Raw genomic sequence first — 21656 nt, 5'->3', positions numbered from 1 at the left:
TATTGCATTTTATTTCTGGATATGAAAGAATTCAATACATTTTAATATATGGATATTAATTGAATATTTATAATAAAAATAAATCTGTTTAAAAAATGTTCATTTGCTTTTTATTGTTAAAAAAACGAACTATTGTTCGCTTAAATTTTTAGAGTGCTGGGGTTATTCATATGGAAAATCCCTAGATATATGGCTCGACCTGTTCTTCGATCCATTTGGTATGGGAGTAAACGTTGGTATACACTCCGGGGAATCCTTCCCTGCCACATCCCACTCCCCAGGAGACAACGCCGACAAGTACTCCATCAACGACAAGCGGACCTCCGGAGTCCCCGTTGCATGTATCTTTGCCACCTTCCAGATATCCTGCGCAGATCATCTCCTCTGTTACGGTATAATCTTTAGTCAAGTACTGAGCTCCACAAGTGCCTCGGTCCACGATCTCTAGTTCCACAGCCCGGAGCAGAGCGGGCAGAGCTTCATCCTCCTCAGAACGCTTTCCCCATCCGCTCACTACAGCGTGGGCCCCGGAAGGAGGAGCCTCCAAGGCCACTGAGATTGGTTGTACCAGAGCGGAATACTCCAAGGGCTCGCGTGTAATAATTAGTCCAATATCGTTCACATAGGTCTTTTTGTTGTATCCGCTGTGGTAGATCAGCTTGCTGACTTTCACTCCCTGCTCTTCCAGATCTGCAATCGAATTCTGACCAGCCACAATCCGGATGTAAGATGCATAACGGCCTTTGATGCAGTGAGCCGCGGTGAGAACCACACGGGGAGCATAGATACTACCACCGCAGATGTGGAGCAGCATGTAGGTCTCCAGACGAACCGAAACTTGGTAGGGAAAGTCCGAAATATCCGCCTGGTCACCACCCACAATATGGGTATTGACAAAGGCGGATTCCGTTTGAATCCAGGAAACTAAGAGTCCCAAAAGGAACAGTCCTAAGCGCGGCGACATTTTAAAATGTTGTGCTGGTGGTACCATTCTGACGCTATATATAGGGCCACATTATTGGCACATTCTTATCACTTATCACGAAAAATAGCCAATTTTGCGATGATCCCCATAGCCACTTTGGATTTTCATAAAATTCTGAAAGCGATATCGCAAAGTTTATATGGGTCCCAAAGACCCAGTTTTTTATATCCATTATAAATGGGGCGGCGGCTTTCTAGGGAAAGGCGACAAAGCTGCCTGAAGATAATCATTTACCGATTAGCAGAAAATCATTCCACTGATTAATCGCGGATCTTTGGCCAACTAATGGAATGACTAAGACGTCAAGCTCTAAAATCTAGAGAAAATGATCCATTTAAAGATAAACGTCCCTTTATTGAGATAAAGATCTTGTTGTGGGCTACAAAGCTAATTCCACTTTTTGGATGCAGATCGTGAGCCATAATTCGTCATATCTTTGAAAAAATACGTCCGATTTCAAAATGTTATACCTTCCCGACCTTGTATTTTCTAGTTGATTCATTCTCTATCAAAACCTGGCCAACTAAAATTTGACCCAATTTTCGAAAATTTTCAAAGGGGTAACATCACGATTTTGACCAAATTTTTGATTAAATTTTTTTCCTCCCATTTTTTCTATATTTTAAAATAGATCAAATGAGCTTGAAACCCCGATTCAGAAAAGGGACGCCTTTTCCAAATCGTTTGGAATTTGGCAAAAATATTTGCTAAAAACTCTCTGAAAAGTTGAATTTTGGCCAAAATGGCTTCTTGACAAAGCCAATCCCATTTTTGTAGAAAATCCTAAGACATTATTTGCCATATCTTGACCATTAGAATTCCGATTTCAAAATGTTATACCTTCCCGACCTTGCATTTTCAAGGTGATTCATTCTCTATCAAAACCTGGCCAACTAAAATTTGACCCAATTTTCGAAAATTTTCAAAGGGGTAACATCACGATTTTGACCAAATTTTTGATTAAATTTTTTTCTTTCCATTTTTTCTATATTTTAAAGCAGATTAAAGGAGCTTGAAACCCCGATTCAGAAATGGGACGCTTTTTCCAAATCGGTTGGAATTTGGCTGAAATATTTGCTAAAAACTGTCTGAAAAGTTGAGTTTTGGCCAAAAAGGCTTCTTGACAAAGCCAATCCCATTTTTGGAGTAAATCCTAAGACATTATTTGCCATATCTCGACCAATAGTATCCCGATTTCAAAATGTTATACCTTCCCGACCTTGTATTTTAAAGGTGATTCATTCTCTATCAAAACCTGGCCAACTAAAATTTGACCCAATTTTCGAAAATTTTCAAAGGGGTAACATCACGATTTTGACCAAATTTTTGATTAAATTTTTTTCTTTCCATTTTTTCTATATTTTAAAGCAGATTAAAGGAGCTTGAAACCCCGATTCAGAAATGGGACGCCATTTCCAAATCGGTTGGAATTTGGCTGAAATATTTGCTAAAAACTCTCTGAAAAGTTCATTTTCTCGAAAAGACCGTTTAAAATCTTTTCCTTATACCTCCACAGTGAGTGGAAATCCCAATAAATATTAAAGCGTGTTTACTATTTGCCCAATAAAACTGGCAAACAATTTCACTGCGGAAATGATCCTAAGAATTTGATAAACATTTACGATGACGTTAAAAGCACCGTGTCAAATATGCAAATGCTGATCGATTGGCCATAAATAAACCTGATGGAAGTTGTCAGCTAATTGAAGGGGTCTCCACCAGGTGGGGGATCATCTAGACACTGGATTCTAGGGGTCTAAAGTTCGTTCCACCGGCACGCGTCCATACGGATTCCATCAAGTGACACTGAATTTTCTCGTAGGGCCACAGGGTAAACATGCACGGCGAATTTACACACTGTAGTTGATCTTAGGATAATTGATTGCCATCCAACATCACCTCCACTTCTAGCTACTTAACACATCGAGTGCGCCGACTAGTCGGCAATTACGCTGCTCGGTGCTCATCCGGCGATTCGTGGAGTAGGAAGTGGAGGGGAGTCTGGCATCGGGCATCGGCTTGAAGCATTCGGATACTTAGGCCACGCCGCACGTACGCGTCTCTTTTGGTCCGAGCCGAGCTCGATCTTGGCCAATCTGTTATAAATAGACTCCGCCTGGCGGAGGCACCGCATTTGCAGCTCATCAGTCGGCGGGGACCCATCTGGATAATTGGCCCAAAAGTGGATTTTCGAACTGTGTCAACTATTTCAACGTCTATGTGCGGCACGTAAGAGTGTCTGCCACATAAGTTTAAAAATCTTAAAATATTAGTGCATTTTAAAAGTAAACTAAGTTTGCTTAAGCAAGTGATTAAAAATGATTGTTGAAAAAATGGTGAGTGAGATTCATTTTATAAGTGTTCTACATAATAATGGTAGAAAATAGATCAAACTTCTTGACTGGTTTCCTTAAATCGACCTCTTAAAAAGCTATAAATATAATTTCACAAAGTTGAGTTTTAAAAGACTATTTTTTCTTTCAATAATGTTATATCATACATGTACAGGTAGGTAGTGCTATAGTAGATGTACCATATACATCCACACCTATAGGTATTCCTTGTACCGCGCCCCTTTTCTCACCTAAAGCCATTTAATCGGAATTACTTTTTGTAGACCTCCGGCTCTAGACCTCCACAACAAGTCTCTCGTTTGGACCACCATTATGATACTTTATGAAATTAGTGGGAAGTAATCATGATGTGTATTGATTAGTAGTCAGGTGTAAATTGACAGAGCAAACAAGCAGTCTTAGTTCTGCAAGTCCCCAAGCCCCAAAACCCCAAAGCCCCGAAACCGCAGCCTGGATACACCCTGCCAAAAAATAATGAATTAAAAGAATGGATGGGAGCGGGACGGAAGCCTTTGGATGCTTCATCGGTCTCTGGACAAACATTTGAGCAGAACAAACAGAACAAAAAGATTCATGAACTTGGGGGTTGGTAGACCTGGCATGGCTCTGGCTTTCCTTGAGAGTTCCTAATTGCCAATAGCAGGCCTGTGCCGGACATATCACATTTGGTTTGTCGACCAGCTCCAGTGTTTCCAATATTTCTGTTGCTATCACATCTGAGACAAATTCTGAGCATCGAATCTAAATGATGCCCATACCTTTGGGACTCCGCCAGATGGGCCTTGGTCCCGGGAACACAGCCGGACTGTGGAGGAAGGTAACGTTTCTGCTGGCCATTCCGGCCATCGCTCTCTGCGCCATAAACGCATTTTCGGGACACGTCCACCACGAGCGCGAGCCGTTTACCAAATACGAGTATCTGCGCCGGCGCACTAAGCGCTTCCCGTGGGGCGACGGCAACCATTCTTTCTTCCACAACAAGGAGGTCAATGCGCTGCCAGAGGGCTACGAGGACGAAGATGGCGAAGGCGAGAAGTAAGGACTAGGATCACACATCCGGACCGGTCCTAATTTTTGTTTTCTGGATTTTTTTGCACTGATTTTCACCAACCCATGAAACACTAAACACCTCCATACTTTGCCACATTTGTTCATTGACTTGGAAGGAAGACTGACCTCTTTGCATTGCTTGGTACATCGCTAGGGTCTGTTACACTTTATGCCCATGGAGGGCGGCTTGTTCTGAAATAAATTTAATGTTTGAGTCGTAGTTCGTTGTGGAGTGGATTTCAGCTTGGCAGGCTCCCTAATTAGCATTCTTCAAAGCAATGGGTAGCGGCAAGCGTATGTCTATATTTGTCGATTCTCGAAGCCCTTAGCCTCCCTAAAGTTGGCCAAGTTGGCTGATAAAATGACGCTCTTGAATTCGAAGCCGAGCACTTGCCCTTGCCGCGTGTCGCAAGTTTTTCGACAAACAAAACGGCAACGTAATCGCAACGAAAGTATAAGTTATGTATCTAACTGCGGTGTGAATTGTTTGGGACAACACGACGTATGCGCGATGCGATCTCCAGCACTGGATACCCAGATAGACAGATATCCAGGTCTCCGAGACGTGTACGTGTGGCTTGATGATCGATTAAAGCTCCAGTGGGTCACCCCCACCCAACCCTGCTATGTGTGTAGGAACGTGTTGGCTGCCCTCGGATTGGGTTTTGGCCGATTTCTGTGTCTGTGGTGCAACAGGTTGTGGACGAGCACAAAAGATGACAAATGATGATCACTGGCCGGGACAGGTTCCAGGGACAGCGGGCTTTGTTTTGCGACCCATACAGATGTGGGGAATCCCTTTTGTTGCGAGTTCTGAGGAGAGTGGGAGCTGAAACAATTAGCCAACTACCTGACAGATTTGGGGCTTTTATGGTTCATTCATTATAAGTTGGAGTTTACTAATGATTCGGAAGTAGATTTAAAATATTCGGGTTTATGTGTATCTGATCATAAAAGAGAAAGAGGAGGATCCAGCCTTAACCTTGAATATGTCTTTAGTTTCAAAATATATGTGTATTTTAGCTTGAACGTGCCACCAAGACGGAGCTATGCACAGTCCTGGTCCTGCTAGCTCTGAGCCTGGCCATCTACACCTTCTACGGGCACCTGCAAACGTACCTGCGATCCGTGATCCTATCGCTGCGTCTTGCGGGCCCGCCATCCGTTCCCTTGCTGGGCAACTGCCTGCTTGTCACGGATAAAGATTGTAAGTAATAGCATTTCCAAGGATTCAGAGTGTGGTCTGGAACAAAGTCACATCCTCTCTTACAGTGATGGGGAGAGTGGCAGCTAAAGCCTACGACCTGTACGGATCGCTGGTGCGGGTATGGGTGCTGCTGTTTCCCTTCTTCGCAGTTCTTCAACCGGAGGATCTGCAGGTTATACTCTCCTCCAAGAAGCACACCAACAAGGTCTTCTTCTACCGTCTGATGCACAACTTCCTGGGCGACGGATTGATTACCAGCAGTGGGTCTAAATGGAGCGACCATCGCCGGCTCATCCAGCCAGCCTTCCACCTCAGTCTGCTGGAGAAGTTCATTGACACCTTTGTGGACGCTTCGCAGTCGCTGTACGAGAACCTGGACGCCTCCGCCGTCGGTACGGAGTTCAACATCGCCAAGTACGTAAACAACTGCGTCTTGGACATACTGAATGGTGAGTTAGGAGGTCAAACATTGTATAAGGGAATTTTAATATCGACCGTAACATTACAGAAGCGGTGCTGGGCGTGCCCGTGAGGAAGAAAGGAGACCAACTGGTCAACATGGAGGACTCCCCCTTCCGGCAGGGCAAGCTCATGATGCCCAGAAGGTTCACCCATCCCTGGCTGTTGCTAGACGGGATCTACCACTGGACAAAAATGGCCAACGACGAGCTGAACCAGAAGAAGCGTCTCAACGACTTCACACGCCAGATGATCCAGCGGCGTCGGCTGATCCACAAGTCCAGCAACAACAACAGCGAGCGCAAGTGCCTCCTTGACTACATGATCGAGATATCCGACAGCAACCCGAACTTCGGAGAGGAGGACATTGTCAACGAGGCTTGTACCTTCATGCTGGCCGGCCAGGACTCAGTAGGGGCAGCCGTAGCCTTTACCTTGTTCCTGCTGGCCCAGAACCCAGACTGCCAGGAGAGGTGTCACCAGGAGCTGGAGCAGATCTTCGACAGCAGCAACAGGGCTCCGTCCATGGGGGACCTAAGGGAGATGCGTTACATGGAGATGTGCATCAAGGAGGCCCTTCGTCTCTACCCGAGTGTGCCGCTGATCGCCAGAAAACTGGGCGAGGAAGTGCGCCTGGGAGACCACACCCTGCCCGCCGGAAGCAACATCTTTATCTGCCCGTATGCCACGCATCGGCTGGCTCACATCTACCCCGACCCGGAAAAGTTTCAGCCGGAGAGGTTCTCGCCGGAGAACTCAGAGCACCGCCACCCGTACGCCTTCATACCCTTCAGTGCGGGGCCCAGATACTGCATCGGCAACCGATTCGCCATCATGGAGATAAAGACCATTGTGTCCAGGTTGCTGAGGAGCTTCCAGCTGCTCCCGGTCCCTGGAAAGACGACTTTCGAGGCCACTTTCCGGATCACTTTGAGAGCGTCTGGGGGGCTGTGGGTGCGCCTGAAGCCCCGGGATCACCCGATCACCGCCCACTAACAGCCGTGTTCCCTAAATTCGTTACTTTAACTTTAATTAGTATGGTAGATATGTATATAAATCGAAACAATAATTTAAACACTTAGCTTCCTCTAGCCTAAGTACATTCCCTCCGATCGAGGGAGTCCATCCATGGGACTGGATGCCGGATGTCGGATAGATGTATCCTACTGTAAGTGGGTGTGTGCGGGTAATGGATGTGGATGTGGATGTGTTGCTCGCAATCGCCATCGCAATCGCAATTGCAATCGGATTCGCTTTCATATTCGAGTGTTTCGTAATTATTTTGTCTCGTGGGGTTTCATTTATAATATATATATGGATGTGTATCCGCTCCGCTGTATTTTTAAAATAAATTTTAAATCGTGTCGGCCCTAAACCGACCTAATCTAGGACGTAATAAGCTGTGATCCGTTGTTGAATCTTTTAATGAGATGTCGCGCACGTGACTCGCGGTTGGACTCCGTGTTCCCAATACCGCCGGTCGGGTTGCTTCCATTGTTGACATTGCTGTTGCTGTTGTTTCCATTGCCGTTGCCCCTGAGCTGCCGACGAGCCCCGCTGGCGACCGTCTGCTGCTGGGCGAGCCGCTCGGCGGCCTCTCGGACGCGCTGGCTCATCAGCCGCGTCGGCGTGGCGGAGCGCTGAGGCACCGGGGAGCTAGGCATAGACCGGGCTTGGACAGGGGTGTCTTTTCGGGATCCTGGGCTAGGGCCTCTCCTAGATGTTTGTGGCTCCTCTGCTGTGAATTAAGAGAAGGGGCATGTCAGTAATAAAAACTTAGCTACTCTCTTTAAAGAAGACCCAAACGGACCATAAACTTAAACCCATTGGCTATGACTTTAGGGATTTAGGTTCGTTTGGGTCTCTTCTCGATAGCTACTTCTGCTTAGGCGTCCCACGCTCGCCACTTTCGAGATCTTAAATGGCTCGCAGGGAGGCGGGAGCTTAGCGGATTTAACAGCGGATGCAGCAGGAGCAGCAAGGGAAGCGGGTTGGGTCTGGAATCTGTCCTTCAGCTGGGACACCTTCAGCTTGGACTCGCAAGCGGGCTTGTTGTGGGGCTTGGTCTTGGACTTCTCCCTTGCACAGCTGTCCTCCAGCGACTTCTTGCGCATCTTGATCGTGTTCGTAAAGTCGGAACGCATGATGGACTCCTGGCCCTTTGTGGGCAGCTCCAGAGTCAAAGCACTCTCCGGATCCTGCGCGGCCACGGGCAGAGCAGCGGAGGCCTTCGCAATCTGCTCTAGCTTGGACTTGGCCAGCGAGAGGAGCAGCGTCTCCTGCGCTCCACTGCAGTTGGAGCATTCGCTGTAGCCGGAATCGCTGCGTTCGCTGCACTGAGATTTGTCCCGGAACTTTAGCACGGAACGCTTCTCCACCAGGGGTGACATCTCCACGCTGAAGTCGTCCTCCTCCTCGTGGAGCGACGTCATCTGGGCGCTCAGTCCACTCGATATCATGGCACTCGCATTGAGCAGGCCTAGTCCGGACAGAGAGGGCCGGGGGCTACTCAGAGCGCCCATAGCGATAGCGGAGTTCCTGCGCGAGGCCGACAAGTTCGCCATCCGTCCGAGGGCGCGAATAGCATTGCCGGTTTTCTGGATTAACAGCCGGGAAGCAAGCAGCAATAGCAGGCGGGTTAATAGAGCGGAACGGGTTAGGAGAAGCGGCGTCGCAACTCACCTGCCACTTTCGCCGGATGATGAACTTCTTGAGCTTGTCCGTGCAGATTTTGTTGTTGCTGAGATTGTCGTCGTATCGCTGGCACAGCCACTTGGACTCCAGGCACTGCTGAGCGGTCAGGCGCTCCTCCTTCCGATGAACCAGAAGCTGTGAGATAAAGTCCTTGGCCTCCTGCGAACTAAAAACCAGGATATAATTACAAGACCTAAGATGAAGGTCCACAGTGACACATACACGCAGTCGAAGGCGTCGTCGTCGAAATCGTAGTCTGCCCGGGTTATATTCGAAAAGGTCTCCACGTCCGTGTCACCCATGAAGGGCGATAGCCCAGAGAGCCTGGAGAACGGTTAAAAATGGATGACTTAAGTCTGGTTATGAATCCCACAACTCACAGAACATAGCAGATGACTCCGACGCTCCACATGTCCGACTTGAAGCCGATGGGCTCGTAGCTGATAATCTCCGGAGGGATAAACTCCGGGGTGCCAAACAGAACTCGGACGGGAGCCTTTGCGTCCAGCCGCTGGGCCAGGCCAAAGTCAATGATCTTGATCTGGTGACTAGTGCGGGTGTGGCACATGATGTTCTCCGGCTTCAGGTCGAGGTGGACCACGCTCTGGCTGTGCATGTAGGCCACGCCCTCGCACACCTGGCGCAGGAACAGGATGCAGTCCAGTTCGGTTAGGGTGAAGTCGTCGGCCACCACCCGCTCAAAGAGCTCGCCGCCAGTAATGCTGCAAAAAATGTGACTTTATAGAAGGATACTCTAACAGGAACCTGGAGGAGATGTACTTACTATTCCATAACCATGACGATCTCCCGGGGACTCTCGAAGGAGGCTGCCAGCTGGAGCAGCTTGGGGTGTTGCAGGGATCGCATAATGGAGATCTCTTCAACGACCTTCTGCTTGTCCCTGGCCTTGATGCACTTGATCACCTTGGCGGCCAACAGCTGGCCCGGCTGTCCACGTTCCTGGACCTTGTAGACGATACCAAAGCGCCCCTTTCCCAGCTCCTCGATGATCTGGAAGCGTGACTTAAAGTCACCGCCAGACTCTACGCTGACCGTGGAGGCCCTCTCATCGGGCGTCCTCTGGACCCTGCCAATAATCTTCACCGTTTCGCTGACGTGGCTGGGCGGACTCCGGCCGTGGATGTTCTCGGCTCTAACCCTAAACCGGTACTGAGTCTGGGGTTGCAGGTTCTTGACCGTGTACGCCAAAGTGTCCACCACCCGAGCCACCTGTTGCCAGGAGTCCTCTTCGTTGTCCTCGCGGCCGTCTTCCTCGCAGATCTGCATCTCAATGCTGTTACAATTGAAAGTCCAGAAGTCAGAATGAATTCCCAAAAGATTGTACACTGTTTCTCACATGAATCCGGTGATCATGCAGCCACCGTCGTAGGGGGGACCACACCAGGCTACAGCCACCCGATCCGGTCCAAGGGAGACGCTGGGCTGGCCACTGGGCGGTTCCGGAGGACCTTCCACTGCCACGGAGGCAGCGGCTGCCTCGATTCCGTAATCGCTCATCACCTCCACCGTGTACTTGCCGCTGTCATCCGCCGAGATGTCGGAGATGTAGAGCGTCGACTGCTGGGCCGTAGTCCGGATGCTAACATTCGAGCTTTCAACTATGGCGCGGCTCTGTGTGGGATAGAGTTATAATCAGTTTCGTTAAACAATTTTCCATTAAATTGATTTCAAAATGGATAAATAAAATTACTTATGGATATTATATAAAATAGGTCAAGTATCGGAATTTGAGATTGGCATTGGGCGAGGCTATTGCGCTGTGGGAATCGCGCACGGAGTGGTGTCCCTTTGGGAAAAGGTGCCTGGCCTTTCTCGTTAAATTCCAAGCAATATGTACTTTTGTTTTCTAATAAGACTTGTATCGAGGCACTGGCTCTGTTGAGAGCTGGGACGCCAACCTTCGTTTGCGATCGTCTCGCATTTGCGGTTTCCAACCATTACGTAGCCCGACCACCTAAGCCCACCACCTCAGCCTACCCAAGCAGAGCAGCGCCCAACAACCACCCGGACAACAATGACAACAACCCCACCGCAAACTGATCGTGACACAGTCACAGAGTCACCGAGTGGGCTTAGGGCTGATAAAGAATGAGGCTCCAATCTTATAAGCATAATCCCCCAGGCAGGCGCTCTACCTGCTCTGGCCAAATTGGGTCACAGTATTGATTGAGAGACCCAAACCGGACCTATTGCCATAACCCATAACCCACTTATATATTCATATACTTACCGCCTTGTACCACACCACTTTGGTGCCCGGGAATGGCTCGTAGCGGACGTTCAGCCGGACATGGCCGCCGATGAGGGCGGTGCAATCCTCGGGCCGCGACAAAAAGCAGCTTCTGGCGGCCAGCGAGGCGGAGGAGCTGTTGCCTCGAATGGAGGGCAGGACCAGGAGGCTGGTGTAGGTTCTGGTAGCGGGCAGGCGTCTTGCCTCCGCCTGGGGATGCTTCACCTGCAGGTAGATCTCTCCGCTTTTGGAGGCGGGGACGTCTCGAAGACGCAACAGCCGAATGCCGTTCTCAGGATAGGACTCCAACTGCAAGGGGATTGGAGGGAAACGTTAAAGTAAGGTGGGGGTTGCAAATAAACTTGAAAATATGGTTGAAATGGTTTGAAATTGGTTTGAAATTCGTTCTTCTTACGGTTCCCTAAGATACGGTTCACGGGTATTATGGAATTATTATGGAGATTGTTTAAGAATGCTTTGCTGCAGATCGTTTATAACTATATGTTTTCGCGACACTATTGGAGATTCCTTAAAAATATTGCTTAGAGATCCCTCACGAAATGAATCCAATCGAGTATTTATGGATTCCCATTCATATCACTAAGCACACAAGTTTTTCCTTCGTGTACTGGATAGTACATAGTATATAGACATGGGTAGACAATTAAATACTGTGTACACAAGTGTCCGGGAGAGACAGTCGATGGGACGCGATCAGAACTTGGATGACGCGACGCGACTTGTGGCTGGGATAGAACTGAACGGCCCTCTCCCGGGCACGCACCAATTAAGCGAGAGCCCGGGAGTCGGCGCGACCGTAAATGGAATGCTATGAGCGGATCGTGACAATGACACTTGGCGCTCGCTCTCATTTTCATTGGAGCACGCACACACCACCCCGATGGGTGGTGGAACCTTATCATAGGGCCTAAGTGGAATTCCAAAGCGGTATTGATTCCCCCGGATGCACTCCATTTGTTGCGCCTACCTGTGACATCTTGTCACGCCCTTGGTTTCGACAGTAATTTGAATATTTTGTGACCGCTCTCGGGCGGCATTACAGGTTCCTCCGGAATTTTCGAAGACAGCGACAGCGACAGAGACCGAGACCGAGACCAAGACCGAGACCGAGACCGAGGAGATGTGCTTTGATTGAACGCCGACGAGCGAGTGTTTCCGATTCCACCATGTGAGTGAAATGCGAGCCCCAGCCACACATAACACATCAACATCGTTGGCATGCAGCTCGCATGGGGCAGTATTTCAATATGACTCTTATGCAAATGACCAGGGTCCCACCGGCAACAATTATTATTATTGTTTTCTCCGCCAAAAAGTGTGAACGAGCAGCCTGCGGCAAGGTAATGGAGGGCTCTGTTTTTTTTTTGGGGTTTTGATGTCTTTTTCATTTCTGTTTGCTTTAAAAGAGCAGGTTCCCGGATTGGGGCCAAAAGCAAGCACACGCTACGCACTCACCGTCATGTCAAGTGAGTCATCGTCTATTAGCTGCTCTCCATTGAGGTACCATTCGGCTTCCGCGTCACAGGGGAAAACACGTCCATAAAAGATGACCTCCTCTCCCGCCGCGCAGACTACCGGTAGTGGGGTCTTCAGCAGCTGCACGCATTCCTGGTCCTCCCGCCTTAGATCGCGTTCCACAACGCGCAGCTCCCCGCTGGTGCTACAGTCGCACTCGCACTCCCCAGAGGGAGACTCCGAGGTAAACACCTGACAGCTGTAAGTTCCGGAGTCAATGTCGAAGGCATCCGTGATGCGCAGGCCGAGACGTCCATTGCCGTGATCGATGTAGCTGTGATATATATTGACAAGTGTTACATTAAAGACCGAATTCAGTGCATTATCATATAGAAAATTATCTAAGACTTCAAAGAGGATCTACTCACTTGAATTCTTCGCTATCCGGCAGAACTTCTCCATTCCTGAGCCAGACATAGCTGAATGGCTCGTCGCAATCGATGACGCATGTAAGGTCTATCACTTCGCCTTCTAAAGCACTGCTAATCTCCGGGAGGGGTTGACTAATATTGGCTCCGCTTCTGTGTATTTCCCTACCCGCCTCATGGAAAGTGACTGTGGTGGAGCTGATTAGGGGATCGTGGTCCCCGCTGATGATGCAGCTGTACTCGCCTTCGTCCGCTAGGGTCACATTGTCGACCAACAGTACGACCATCGAATTCTCCTCGTCGAACACTATGTGTACCCGATCCGAGGGCTCCATTTCTAAGGAGTTGTGGTAGAATCTGACGGAGGGAACCGAAGAGCCTCGGTATCCGCTGGCCAGAGCCATGCGTCCGCCAATTGCTAGGGAAAGAGGGGAAGGTTGACTTCTTTTCACGGTATTGGTGGGCTTTCTACTCACCTGTAGATGGACCCATGATGCGCCGGTATAGGTAGGCATTGCGACGGGAGGAGGAGGCGCGCACGCTCCGCACCGATGGCGACTTGGAGTACCGCGAGCTGCTGATCACGTCGAGCCGGGCAGTGGCCTCTATGCGCCCAAAGTCGTTTTCCAGCGTAATCCTGTACAGACCGGCGTCATCAAAGGACACCTCATCGATCTCAATAATTCTTAAGTCGTCTATTTCCTTAACGGCGATCCGGGGAGTGGGGGTGACAATCAAACCGTCCTTGTCCCAGGTGGCCCATGGAGTCGGGTGACCAGAGATGGCGCACTGGAACCGCACGGAGTCGCCCTCCTCCACTACCCGATTGTAGGGGATGGCCAGGAACTTGGGCGCCGTGATGGCGGTACGGGCGTCACTCCTCCGCCGCTCGGCTACTCCCGTAAGATCAATGCTACTTGTCCGGTAGGATAAGCGGAATGGGGAGAAGCTGCGGGCGGGCGTAGATCTGGGGGTGGAACGGGGAGTGGAGTGGGCGGATAAGAGGCCACTAGGTCGTGTCAGCTGGCGACTCAGCATGTTCTCCTTCTCCTCAGGCACGTCCACGATGATGCAAGCGGAGGACAGACTTCGCCCCACCGAGTTCTTTGCCACGCACGTGTACTCGCCTTCATCCTCCGGATATACTCGCGGTATTCTTAGCGTAGCCTTGGTTCCATCGAATGACATTTCGTAATCTCTATCTGAAGGTAACACTCTTCCATCCTTCTCCCATATTATAAATGGCTCGGGATCGGCATCCACCTGGCATTCCAACGAAATGGCATCCCCATCGCAGCAGCGCAGGTTCCGCAGGTTGCGTACGAAGCGAGGAAGCGTCTCGATGTTGCTGTGATAAAATATATGCAATTTTTACAATGAACAGCCTTAAACTGATAAATATAATTACCTGTGGCGCGTCTGCACCTGATCCATACGCCTATCTTTAAGAATGTCTGTGAAAGAAACAAATATAATTTATTTTAATTTGGGAACTCAACCAAAGGGAAAGTTAAGTTATTCTTCAATTAAAATTACCGTTACAAGAAAATACACAATTAGATTAAACTTTTAAATTCCCCGCCAAACCTAAAAAAATACCAAAAATATTGTATTTTCGATTCCGCGACTAAAATATATCGAATATATGAATATATCGAATATTATCTATTTCGATATCGACAACCCTAATGTTTATTTTTAGCGTTTATTTTAAGAACTTTCTGACGGCATAATAGCTCTTTCAAAATGCGGGGCATGTTTATAGTGCCGATGGACCTCGACCCGGGTTTCCGCAAGGCAGACATGCATAACCTGCCCGCCTTGAATAGTGGCATGGTTTATAATTTCTGTACATCTGCCGATCCGGAGAAATCCAAGCCCATGTAAGTGTGTGGTTAATAGTTTTAAAAAAGCATGCTTAACTTATTTCATTTCCTTCATAGATCGACGGAAAAGAGTGATCTTCTAACGGATTATGTACAAGTGCGACGGCAGGGAGAGCTCTGCGAGGTGAAGGGCCTAATATTCTCCGCCTCTGATTTCGCCAACACAGATACTCACGCTAATGTTGGCCTAAAGGTGATAGAATCTACGCGGACTATTATAGAGGGTCAGTGCAGCTTATGTCCATTAGCTGGTAGGTATTTTGCCTAAATATTTTCAACCCGAAACTAATAGAAAACTTTCTCCGGCAGAAGCCTGTTCGCACATTGTAGCCTTTCTGTTTTGGCTTCTGAACAAGAGCGTGGAACGTTCTCCATCGGCCGTGGTCGAATTTTGGGGCCACGAGCTGGAAACCTTAGTCCAACCAGAGCCGAGTAGGGCATTTCGTATATGTGACTTGCTGCCTAAAGATGAGGTGCGTCTGGAAAGCGAGATGAGCTCACAAGCGATGAGCAGTAGCGAAGGACAGATATTCTTGGATTCTGTGTTGGATGAGCTATCGGCCTGTGGCCGTGATTCTGCTCTGTACCGTCAGTGCGTAGATACCGCCGATGAATTCGAGTCGCTCTTTGTACACCACGTCCTCCTTCGGGCACCAGATCTGCATATCGTGGACGTGCCGAGCTTTGTCCAGTACATGGAACTACAAGCGCCCACTGGCATCTACGAGAGTCTGAACGAGGTAACCCGTCTCCAGTATAAATCCCGACTGTGGGTCGAGGTGCAATACATGCGTATTCGATGTTCCATGGTACATTTGATTGCGGCGCGAAAAAGCGCGGAGGACGATGAACAAATCTTCAACATGATGTTTTGCAAGGGGCGCGATAAGAACATTGAGGATCGGATTCAGCAGAAGCAACACAAGCGCTTCATTTTGAAACAAACCGAAAAGCTTGAGAACAAAGAGTATGCCGAGTGCGGACTACTGTTGCACGAAAACTATCCCTACTTGTGCGCGTCGCCCGATGGCATTACGGACGATCATATTGTGGAAATTAAGTCTCCAAAGACAGAAGATGAGTTTGAGAGGTATCTGGAGGCTAGGGAGACCATTTCCACCAAGTATATGGCCCAGATACAGATCCAGATGTTTCTGGCGAACGTGAAAAAGGCTCTGTACTGCGTTCTTAGTCCAACATTCGAGACGAATGGAGCCCTCCATTATGTTTGGGTTCAGTCCGACCCGGAGTTCCTGGGCAGTTTGCTGGTGATGGCCGAGGATTTCTGGCGCGACATAGTGTATCCCAGGCTGACGAACATCTACCCCCAATAAACCCCCAATTAGACTCACCTTTTGCGAAGATTTGCAAGGAAATTACAGCCTTGGCTTCGCCATGACAGTTACTGGCTATGACTGAGTAGGTGCCGGTGAAGTCCAACTTGGCGCTGGGTATCTCCAGGCGGTACTCGGGTCCGTCTCCGATGCGTCGGAAGTGCGGTGCGTCCTTGTAGTACTCCGGCTGAAGTGTAAGAAGAATACAAATGTGTTCAGATGGGAATTCAAGGTCGCGGCGCTAAGCGAGATGAGCGCTTCTATGGCGTCTATAAGGACTTGTTCGACTGTGAAATGAATCACAACTGTCGCAGTGGAAATGTTACTGGCGCAGCGCAGTCAGATTATTGTTATTATTGTGTTTATCGAATGGCCATATATGTACAAAATTCAGTTTCGAAACTGACTAGGAAAACTGGTAACAGGTTTGCAGGTTGCCCACCCTGACCTCCTACCGCTCCTACTGGCCTGCCTGCCTGCCTGCCTGCTTCCTTGGTGTACGGTCGGTGTCCAGCACAGTGACTAATCATCTCTTAAGAGACTTTAAGAGGCGCAATAAAGAATAGAAAACCCTAATATAGGAGCATTATATGAAGTATTTGATAGGCCAGGGTAGTTGTGGCTCGCATTCGTGCAACTAAAGTTCACTTACTGGATTTCTTTTTTGGTTCGCGTGACTGTTGGACGACAAAACCTGTCTGTTATTGGATATGGCTTGAACTTGAATTGGCGTTTGACAGCGATTTGGATGTAAGATCTCTTTTGCGTAAGTTATGACGCACGTGTAACCTGAGTCAGCAGCGGCACCTGCCTCCTATTCACTGCACGTGCTTTTGTTTAGGTGGATCTCCGCAACCGTATCGGTTTCTGGGCGGGATGCTTCGCTTTTGGGGACACTTTGTTCGCGCTGGCGGATCAATCGGGAGAACTTTATCCGCGCGACCCAACTGTTTCAGGTGAATGCAAAAAAATAGAGCCCGGCCCACTGGGGGGTTTGCCTTTTATATCGAAAAAGCCAAGCGATCCGGAAGCGACACTATATTTCCTGATGCAGATTACAGGAGGGCCCACGTTGGACGCCGTGAACTTGAGCGGGCTGATAAAGCAACCTGAATGGAAGTGAGAGCGACTAGCAGTACCCGACGCCCGACAACGGCCCACATTTGTTGGCGCCGCGAATGCAACTGAACTGCCGTCCCATGGCTAGGCATGCGCTTGCCCCAGTGCCTCCGCCGTGACGTCAGATACTCACATTTAGAAAATCGCGCAGCCAAACCACTTCGGGCTTTGGATCGCCAACCACCTCGCAGAAAATGATGATGTTGTCGCCTTCGTAGGCTTCGCTGGAGCGGGGCTTCACCACGAACAAGGGCTCCTTGGAATAACTGGAAGAGAAGCGAATATGGGTAATCCAATCATGGTTCGGATTAGACTGAACTCACGGTAGATCGTCGGTCTTAATGCTGGGTATATCCAGGGGTCTCGACGGCCGCACTGCATCGTGCTCCTCCTCCTCGATGGCCACGCGGCAGATGGTCTCCACCTTGCCCACTACGTTGGAAGCGACGCACACATAAATGCCTGCATCCCGGGCCGAGGCCTCGGCGATTATCAGCTCCACGTAACCGTTGGAGTCCAGAGTAGCTGTCAGCCGGCGACTGGGCCGCAGCCTCATACCGTTGCGATGCCAGGTGACGCCCACAGCGGGATAGGCCTCCACCTTGGTCGACAAACGGATCTCGGAGCCCTCGCGGAAAATGTAAAAGGGATCCAGGGGCACGTAAAAGTCCGGGGATATGTAGGCCCGAATGCCCTTATCCACCACCAGGATGCAATGACAGGAGACTGAGCCCAGCTCGTTCTTGGCCAGGCAAGTATAGGTGCCACTGTCCTCCAGTGTGGTGGCTGCGATTTCCAAAGTAAAGAACTGGCCTTCCGAGGTCGTCAAGTACTTCCTTCCGGTCACGATCAGCTGATCGTCCTTGTACCACAGAATCTCGGGCACAGGGTAGCCCACAATCTGGCAGGTTAGACGAACGGGGTAGGTGACCTGGACACGCCGGTCCCGCAGCCGCATTGTGAAGATGGGCAGGGAGTCTCCCACCTCGCCCTGACTGCGTCCGTGGGCGATCTCCTTGAGGCGCGAGTCCGCCTCGTAGATCCTCGAGTCCGTGACAACCTGGAGGCGTGCGAAGGTCGACACCCTTCCCTTGGAGTTGGTTGCTTCGCAGGTGTAGCGGCCGGAATCCAGTTCGCTCACGGTGGCAATAGTTAAAGCACAGGTCGAGCCGATCTGGCGGATCTTAACGCGCTCCGAACTGCTGCTCAGCTGAATGCCGTCCTTGAACCAGGTGACATGTGGCCGTGGAGCACCACGCATGTTGCACTGCAGCGTGAAGGAGGAGCCCAGCAAAGCCTTGGCCTGGCCGGGCAGGATCTTCACGAACTCGGGCAGGCACTCCACGCCTCCGACCTGCAAGGGAGAGCTCGTGTGCACGGCCGGACCCCAGCCGTAGCGGTTTTTGGGCGTCACCCGGAAGTGGTACTCGACGTTGGGCTTCAGGTTGAAGGCGTCGAAGGAGTTGATGGGCGTCAGCCCCAGTTCCCTCCAGTAGGCTCCACCCTCATGGCCCACCACCCAGGACTCAACCTTGTAGGCGATGACCGGAGCGGAGTTGGCGCTCACCGGCTTGCCCCAGGACAGCGAAATGTGGGTGGGGCCGGAGTCCACGACCAATGGCTCGGTGGCAATGCAGCCCGGAGGATCTGGATTCGAGAGATGAGACACGTGAATAAAGAGGTGATCATTACTGTGGAGGTGGGGTTGGAATGGGTTGATTAAAACGCAACGCGCCCCGGAGAAGTATTTTTTATTTTTTCCACTACGTAAATGTATAAGCTGGATTGCTGCTGCTTTATATAGTACATTATTTTTATATATGTATATTTAGGTGGTGTATAGGTACGATAATAAACGTAATTGATAATCGTTTAGAAATACTAACAAAAGATAAATACACAAATAAAATTCTGTGTGAGGTGGGTGTATCTAAGGTCTCGCAGGATAGTTCTTTTGTCGTCGTTGGTGCTCGGTGGAGTAGCTCGATGGAGGTCTCTGTGACCCCTCTGTAATCTGCAAGAAATGCATCTGAGCATGGACTTGTACCACACATCTAAGGATGGAAAGGAACACACAGAGCACTAACACAAAAGATCTAAAGAACAAACACGTCGTTTCTCTAAAGGATATAGTACGTTTCGGGAACAAATAACACTGGACGCAAAGGTGGGACTGATAGGAAACCAAATGGGGAAATCTTCCCAGACTTACCTCTGAAGTACGAAGTGTCGCTGTAACTGTCCAGGGGAAGCCCCCAACGGGGTTGCGTTGGCGTGGCGGAGCGAGCGCGAGGGTGTGCCTATTGGGATGGTTTTGAAGTCAGAAGGATATATATGCATAAATAAATTTTTGAATGAACACATTGTCAGGAAAATAGACTGAGGGCTAAGCTCGATGTATATTGCTGGTTGCGGGAAGAGTTCGAAACTCGAATCTGGCAATAAGTGTTTTGTGTTAACAAGCATTATTCTTTCTTTTTGGGTATTTTAATCTAAAGAAAAGAAATAGAAGAGAATAGAGGAGAGAAAGCAGTGGTTAGATTAAGCGAAAGCATTAAGGAGCAGCCACAGCGAAACATGAACTCAACACACACACTCCGGAGAACGGAGGTCCCTACCGTGACGGTCACGAATATCCTGTCAGTGCCAAAGTTGTTGCGGGCCACCACGAAGTAGGTGCCGGAATCGGAGATTTGGGCTTGTTGCACTGTGAATCTGGTGTAGTCATCGGAGACCTCTTTGCTGACGCGGTCGGATTGGGTGATGTCCTTGGTGCCCTTCATAAAGGTCACTGCGGAGACAAGAATTCCGAAATTGATTTTCGAGCTAGAACTCGTGGAAACCTTTACTTACGCTTGGGTTTCGGATCGCCAGCAATGCGGAAGGAGAGCGAGAAGGGATCGCCAACTGCAATCTTCATTTCCGTGTCCGGTCGCGATAGGAACAGCGGTGGACGCTCATCCTTGGGCGCTCCCACAGACACATCGATGTTGGCATGCGACTCGATCCGGCCGAAGGCATTCGAGGCTCGGCAGGTGTAGGTGCCCTCGATCTCCGGCGAGGCGTTCATGATGGTCAGCGTGTACACACCACGATCGGCCAGGGCCTTGACGTTGGGACCGTCCACCACCTGGCGGTCGCGCAGCCACTTGACCTCGATGGGCGTGCTAGTCTGCATGAATTCTGCAGAGATTGCCACGGTGCCGCCATTGCAGACGGTCTGGTTGCCCAGGGGCAGGAGGAAGTGCGGCTTGTTGGGATCGCGGTGGAAGAAGCCATGGGTCTTCTCCAGTGAGTAGTGCTGCTTGCCCTTGAAGTCCACCTGGTGGGAGATCTTGTTCTCGGCGCCCTCGTTCCTGGCCACACACGAGTAGACGCCAGAGTCCTTCTCCGTGGGGTTGTTGATCACCAGCTTGGCATAACCGTCGGCTTGATCGGTCAGCTTGTACTTTTCGTTGCTCTCGAGGATCTCGTTGCCCTTCATCCACACGATATCTGGGCGAGGCTGTCCACGCACGCGGCAGTCCAGAACCAACTCATTCTCGTTGAGAGAATATGTGTCTGAAAAAGGGAAACAGTATAATCAGTATCGCTTCACAAAAAGATTAAAACATATAGATGAGGATGAAATCCGGACCTCGAATCGGCTGCGTGAAGGTGCTCGGTAATGGAGCCTCTTTAAAGTTCTTAAAGACCCTCAGCTGGGCATGGGTCAGACTCTCGCCGAAGTCGTTGGCGGCGCTGCAGGTGTAGTTTCCACTGTCCTCCGCTACGGAGGCGTAGATCTCCAGGGAGGCTTCTCCGTTTTGGATCAACGTCTGGTAGCGGGAGTCCTGGGGAAGGGGCCGGTGGTTTTTGAGCCACTCTATGCGGGTGTTCGCGTCGAACGAGGACACGGCACACACCAGGCGCAGAGTAGCTCCCTCGGAAACAGTACGATCGTGTAACAGAGTGTGGAACAGTGGCTTAGACTTTCCGGCACTGCGCAGAATACGGTCCCCGGCTCTCCGAAGCTCACCATTGCCATTGACCTGGCTAACAGAGCTCTTATTCTGAATGATGGTATCCTCGATAGAATAACCGGGTAGCTCCGGTTGGCTGACGGTGAGGAGGCGCTTCAAGTCGGCCGCCTTTATGGTGGTGCTGATGGAGTCGATGCGATTCTCATGCTCGGCGTAGCAGGCAAAGATTCCGCAGTCCGAGGAGATGGGATTCCGAATGATCAGCTTGCGCAGACCACCGGGTTCCTCCACAGCCTTGTAGCGGTTGTTGGAGATGGTGTGGTCATCCCGCATCCAACTGACATTAGGACGCCCGTGCACCTGACAGCTCAGAACGATCTCGTTTCTCTGGGCATCAAAGGATTCTATAGAAAGTTGAAAGAAAACTATAAGACTCTCTTTAAGGACTCAA

General features: G+C 49.8%; 5 protein-coding genes and 1 long non-coding RNA gene across 14 annotated transcripts in view; 4 read left to right on the top strand and 2 right to left on the bottom strand.

Moving 5' to 3' along the window:
- Positions 1-135: 135 nt before the first annotated feature.
- Positions 136-979, bottom strand: LOC108124987 (trypsin). The gene has a single exon (XM_017240950.3). The coding sequence runs from the start codon at positions 962-964 to the stop codon at positions 182-184; it is 783 nt and encodes a 260-aa protein (XP_017096439.2). The 5' UTR covers positions 965-979; the 3' UTR covers positions 136-181.
- Positions 980-3109: 2130 nt separating this feature from the next.
- On the top strand, positions 3110-7443 carry Cyp4aa1 (Probable cytochrome P450 4aa1). The gene is made up of 4 exons (XM_017241076.3): positions 3110-3321; positions 5413-5596; positions 5662-6045; positions 6105-7443. The coding sequence occupies exons 1-4, from the start codon at positions 3304-3306 to the stop codon at positions 7049-7051; spliced, it is 1533 nt and encodes a 510-aa protein (XP_017096565.2). The 5' UTR covers positions 3110-3303; the 3' UTR covers positions 7052-7443.
- Positions 3998-4609, top strand: COX6AL (Cytochrome c oxidase subunit 6A-like). Its single transcript, XM_017241079.3, has one exon. The coding sequence runs from the start codon at positions 4085-4087 to the stop codon at positions 4376-4378; it is 294 nt and encodes a 97-aa protein (XP_017096568.2). The 5' UTR covers positions 3998-4084; the 3' UTR covers positions 4379-4609.
- Positions 7065-21656, bottom strand: part of Strn-Mlck (Stretchin-Mlck) — a 40644-nt gene continuing 26052 nt past the window's right edge. For 2 of the 9 annotated variants that reach the window (XM_070278439.1, XM_070278441.1), the window contains 19 exons: positions 20881-21609; positions 20097-20804; positions 19862-20034; positions 19456-19543; positions 17567-18890; positions 17377-17509; positions 16143-16311; positions 14313-14358; positions 13381-14252; positions 12905-13322; positions 12477-12810; positions 11001-11309; positions 10107-10381; positions 9534-10043; positions 9130-9471; positions 8972-9073; positions 8738-8915; positions 7935-8652; positions 7065-7793 (listed from right to left, as the gene is read on the bottom strand). In XM_070278439.1, coding sequence (XP_070134540.1) covers positions 7441-7793; positions 7935-8652; positions 8738-8915; positions 8972-9073; positions 9130-9471; positions 9534-10043; positions 10107-10381; positions 11001-11309; positions 12477-12810; positions 12905-13322; positions 13381-14252; positions 14313-14358; positions 16143-16311; positions 17377-17509; positions 17567-18890; positions 19456-19543; positions 19862-20034; positions 20097-20804; positions 20881-21609 — 7781 coding nt within the window. In that variant the 3' untranslated portion in view covers positions 7065-7440. Of the gene's footprint in view, positions 7794-7934; positions 8653-8737; positions 8916-8971; positions 9074-9129; positions 9472-9533; positions 10044-10106; positions 10382-11000; positions 11310-11988; positions 12131-12476; positions 12811-12904; positions 13323-13380; positions 14253-14312; positions 14359-16142; positions 16312-17376; positions 17510-17566; positions 18891-18977; positions 19258-19455; positions 19736-19861; positions 20035-20096; positions 20805-20880; positions 21610-21656 lie in introns of those variants that run through there. The other 7 variants (XM_070278440.1, XM_043211075.2, XM_070278442.1 and 4 more) reach the window with 7 other exon arrangements.
- LOC138926053 (uncharacterized) lies at positions 11516-12570 on the top strand. The gene is made up of 3 exons (XR_011442366.1): positions 11516-11948; positions 12064-12361; positions 12433-12570. It is a non-coding gene; the product is annotated as an uncharacterized lncRNA (long non-coding RNA).
- On the top strand, positions 14594-16149 carry LOC108125067 (uncharacterized). Its single transcript, XM_017241077.3, has 3 exons — positions 14594-14787; positions 14848-15041; positions 15100-16149. The coding sequence occupies exons 1-3, from the start codon at positions 14651-14653 to the stop codon at positions 16122-16124; spliced, it is 1356 nt and encodes a 451-aa protein (XP_017096566.2). The 5' UTR covers positions 14594-14650; the 3' UTR covers positions 16125-16149.

Source organism: Drosophila bipectinata, chromosome 2R (assembly GCF_030179905.1).
Source record: "Drosophila bipectinata strain 14024-0381.07 chromosome 2R, DbipHiC1v2, whole genome shotgun sequence".
Taxonomy (NCBI): Eukaryota; Metazoa; Arthropoda; class Insecta; order Diptera; family Drosophilidae; genus Drosophila; species Drosophila bipectinata.
The sequence above is the reverse complement of the archived record's forward strand: the minus strand, read 5'-3'. Positions and strand labels throughout refer to the sequence as shown.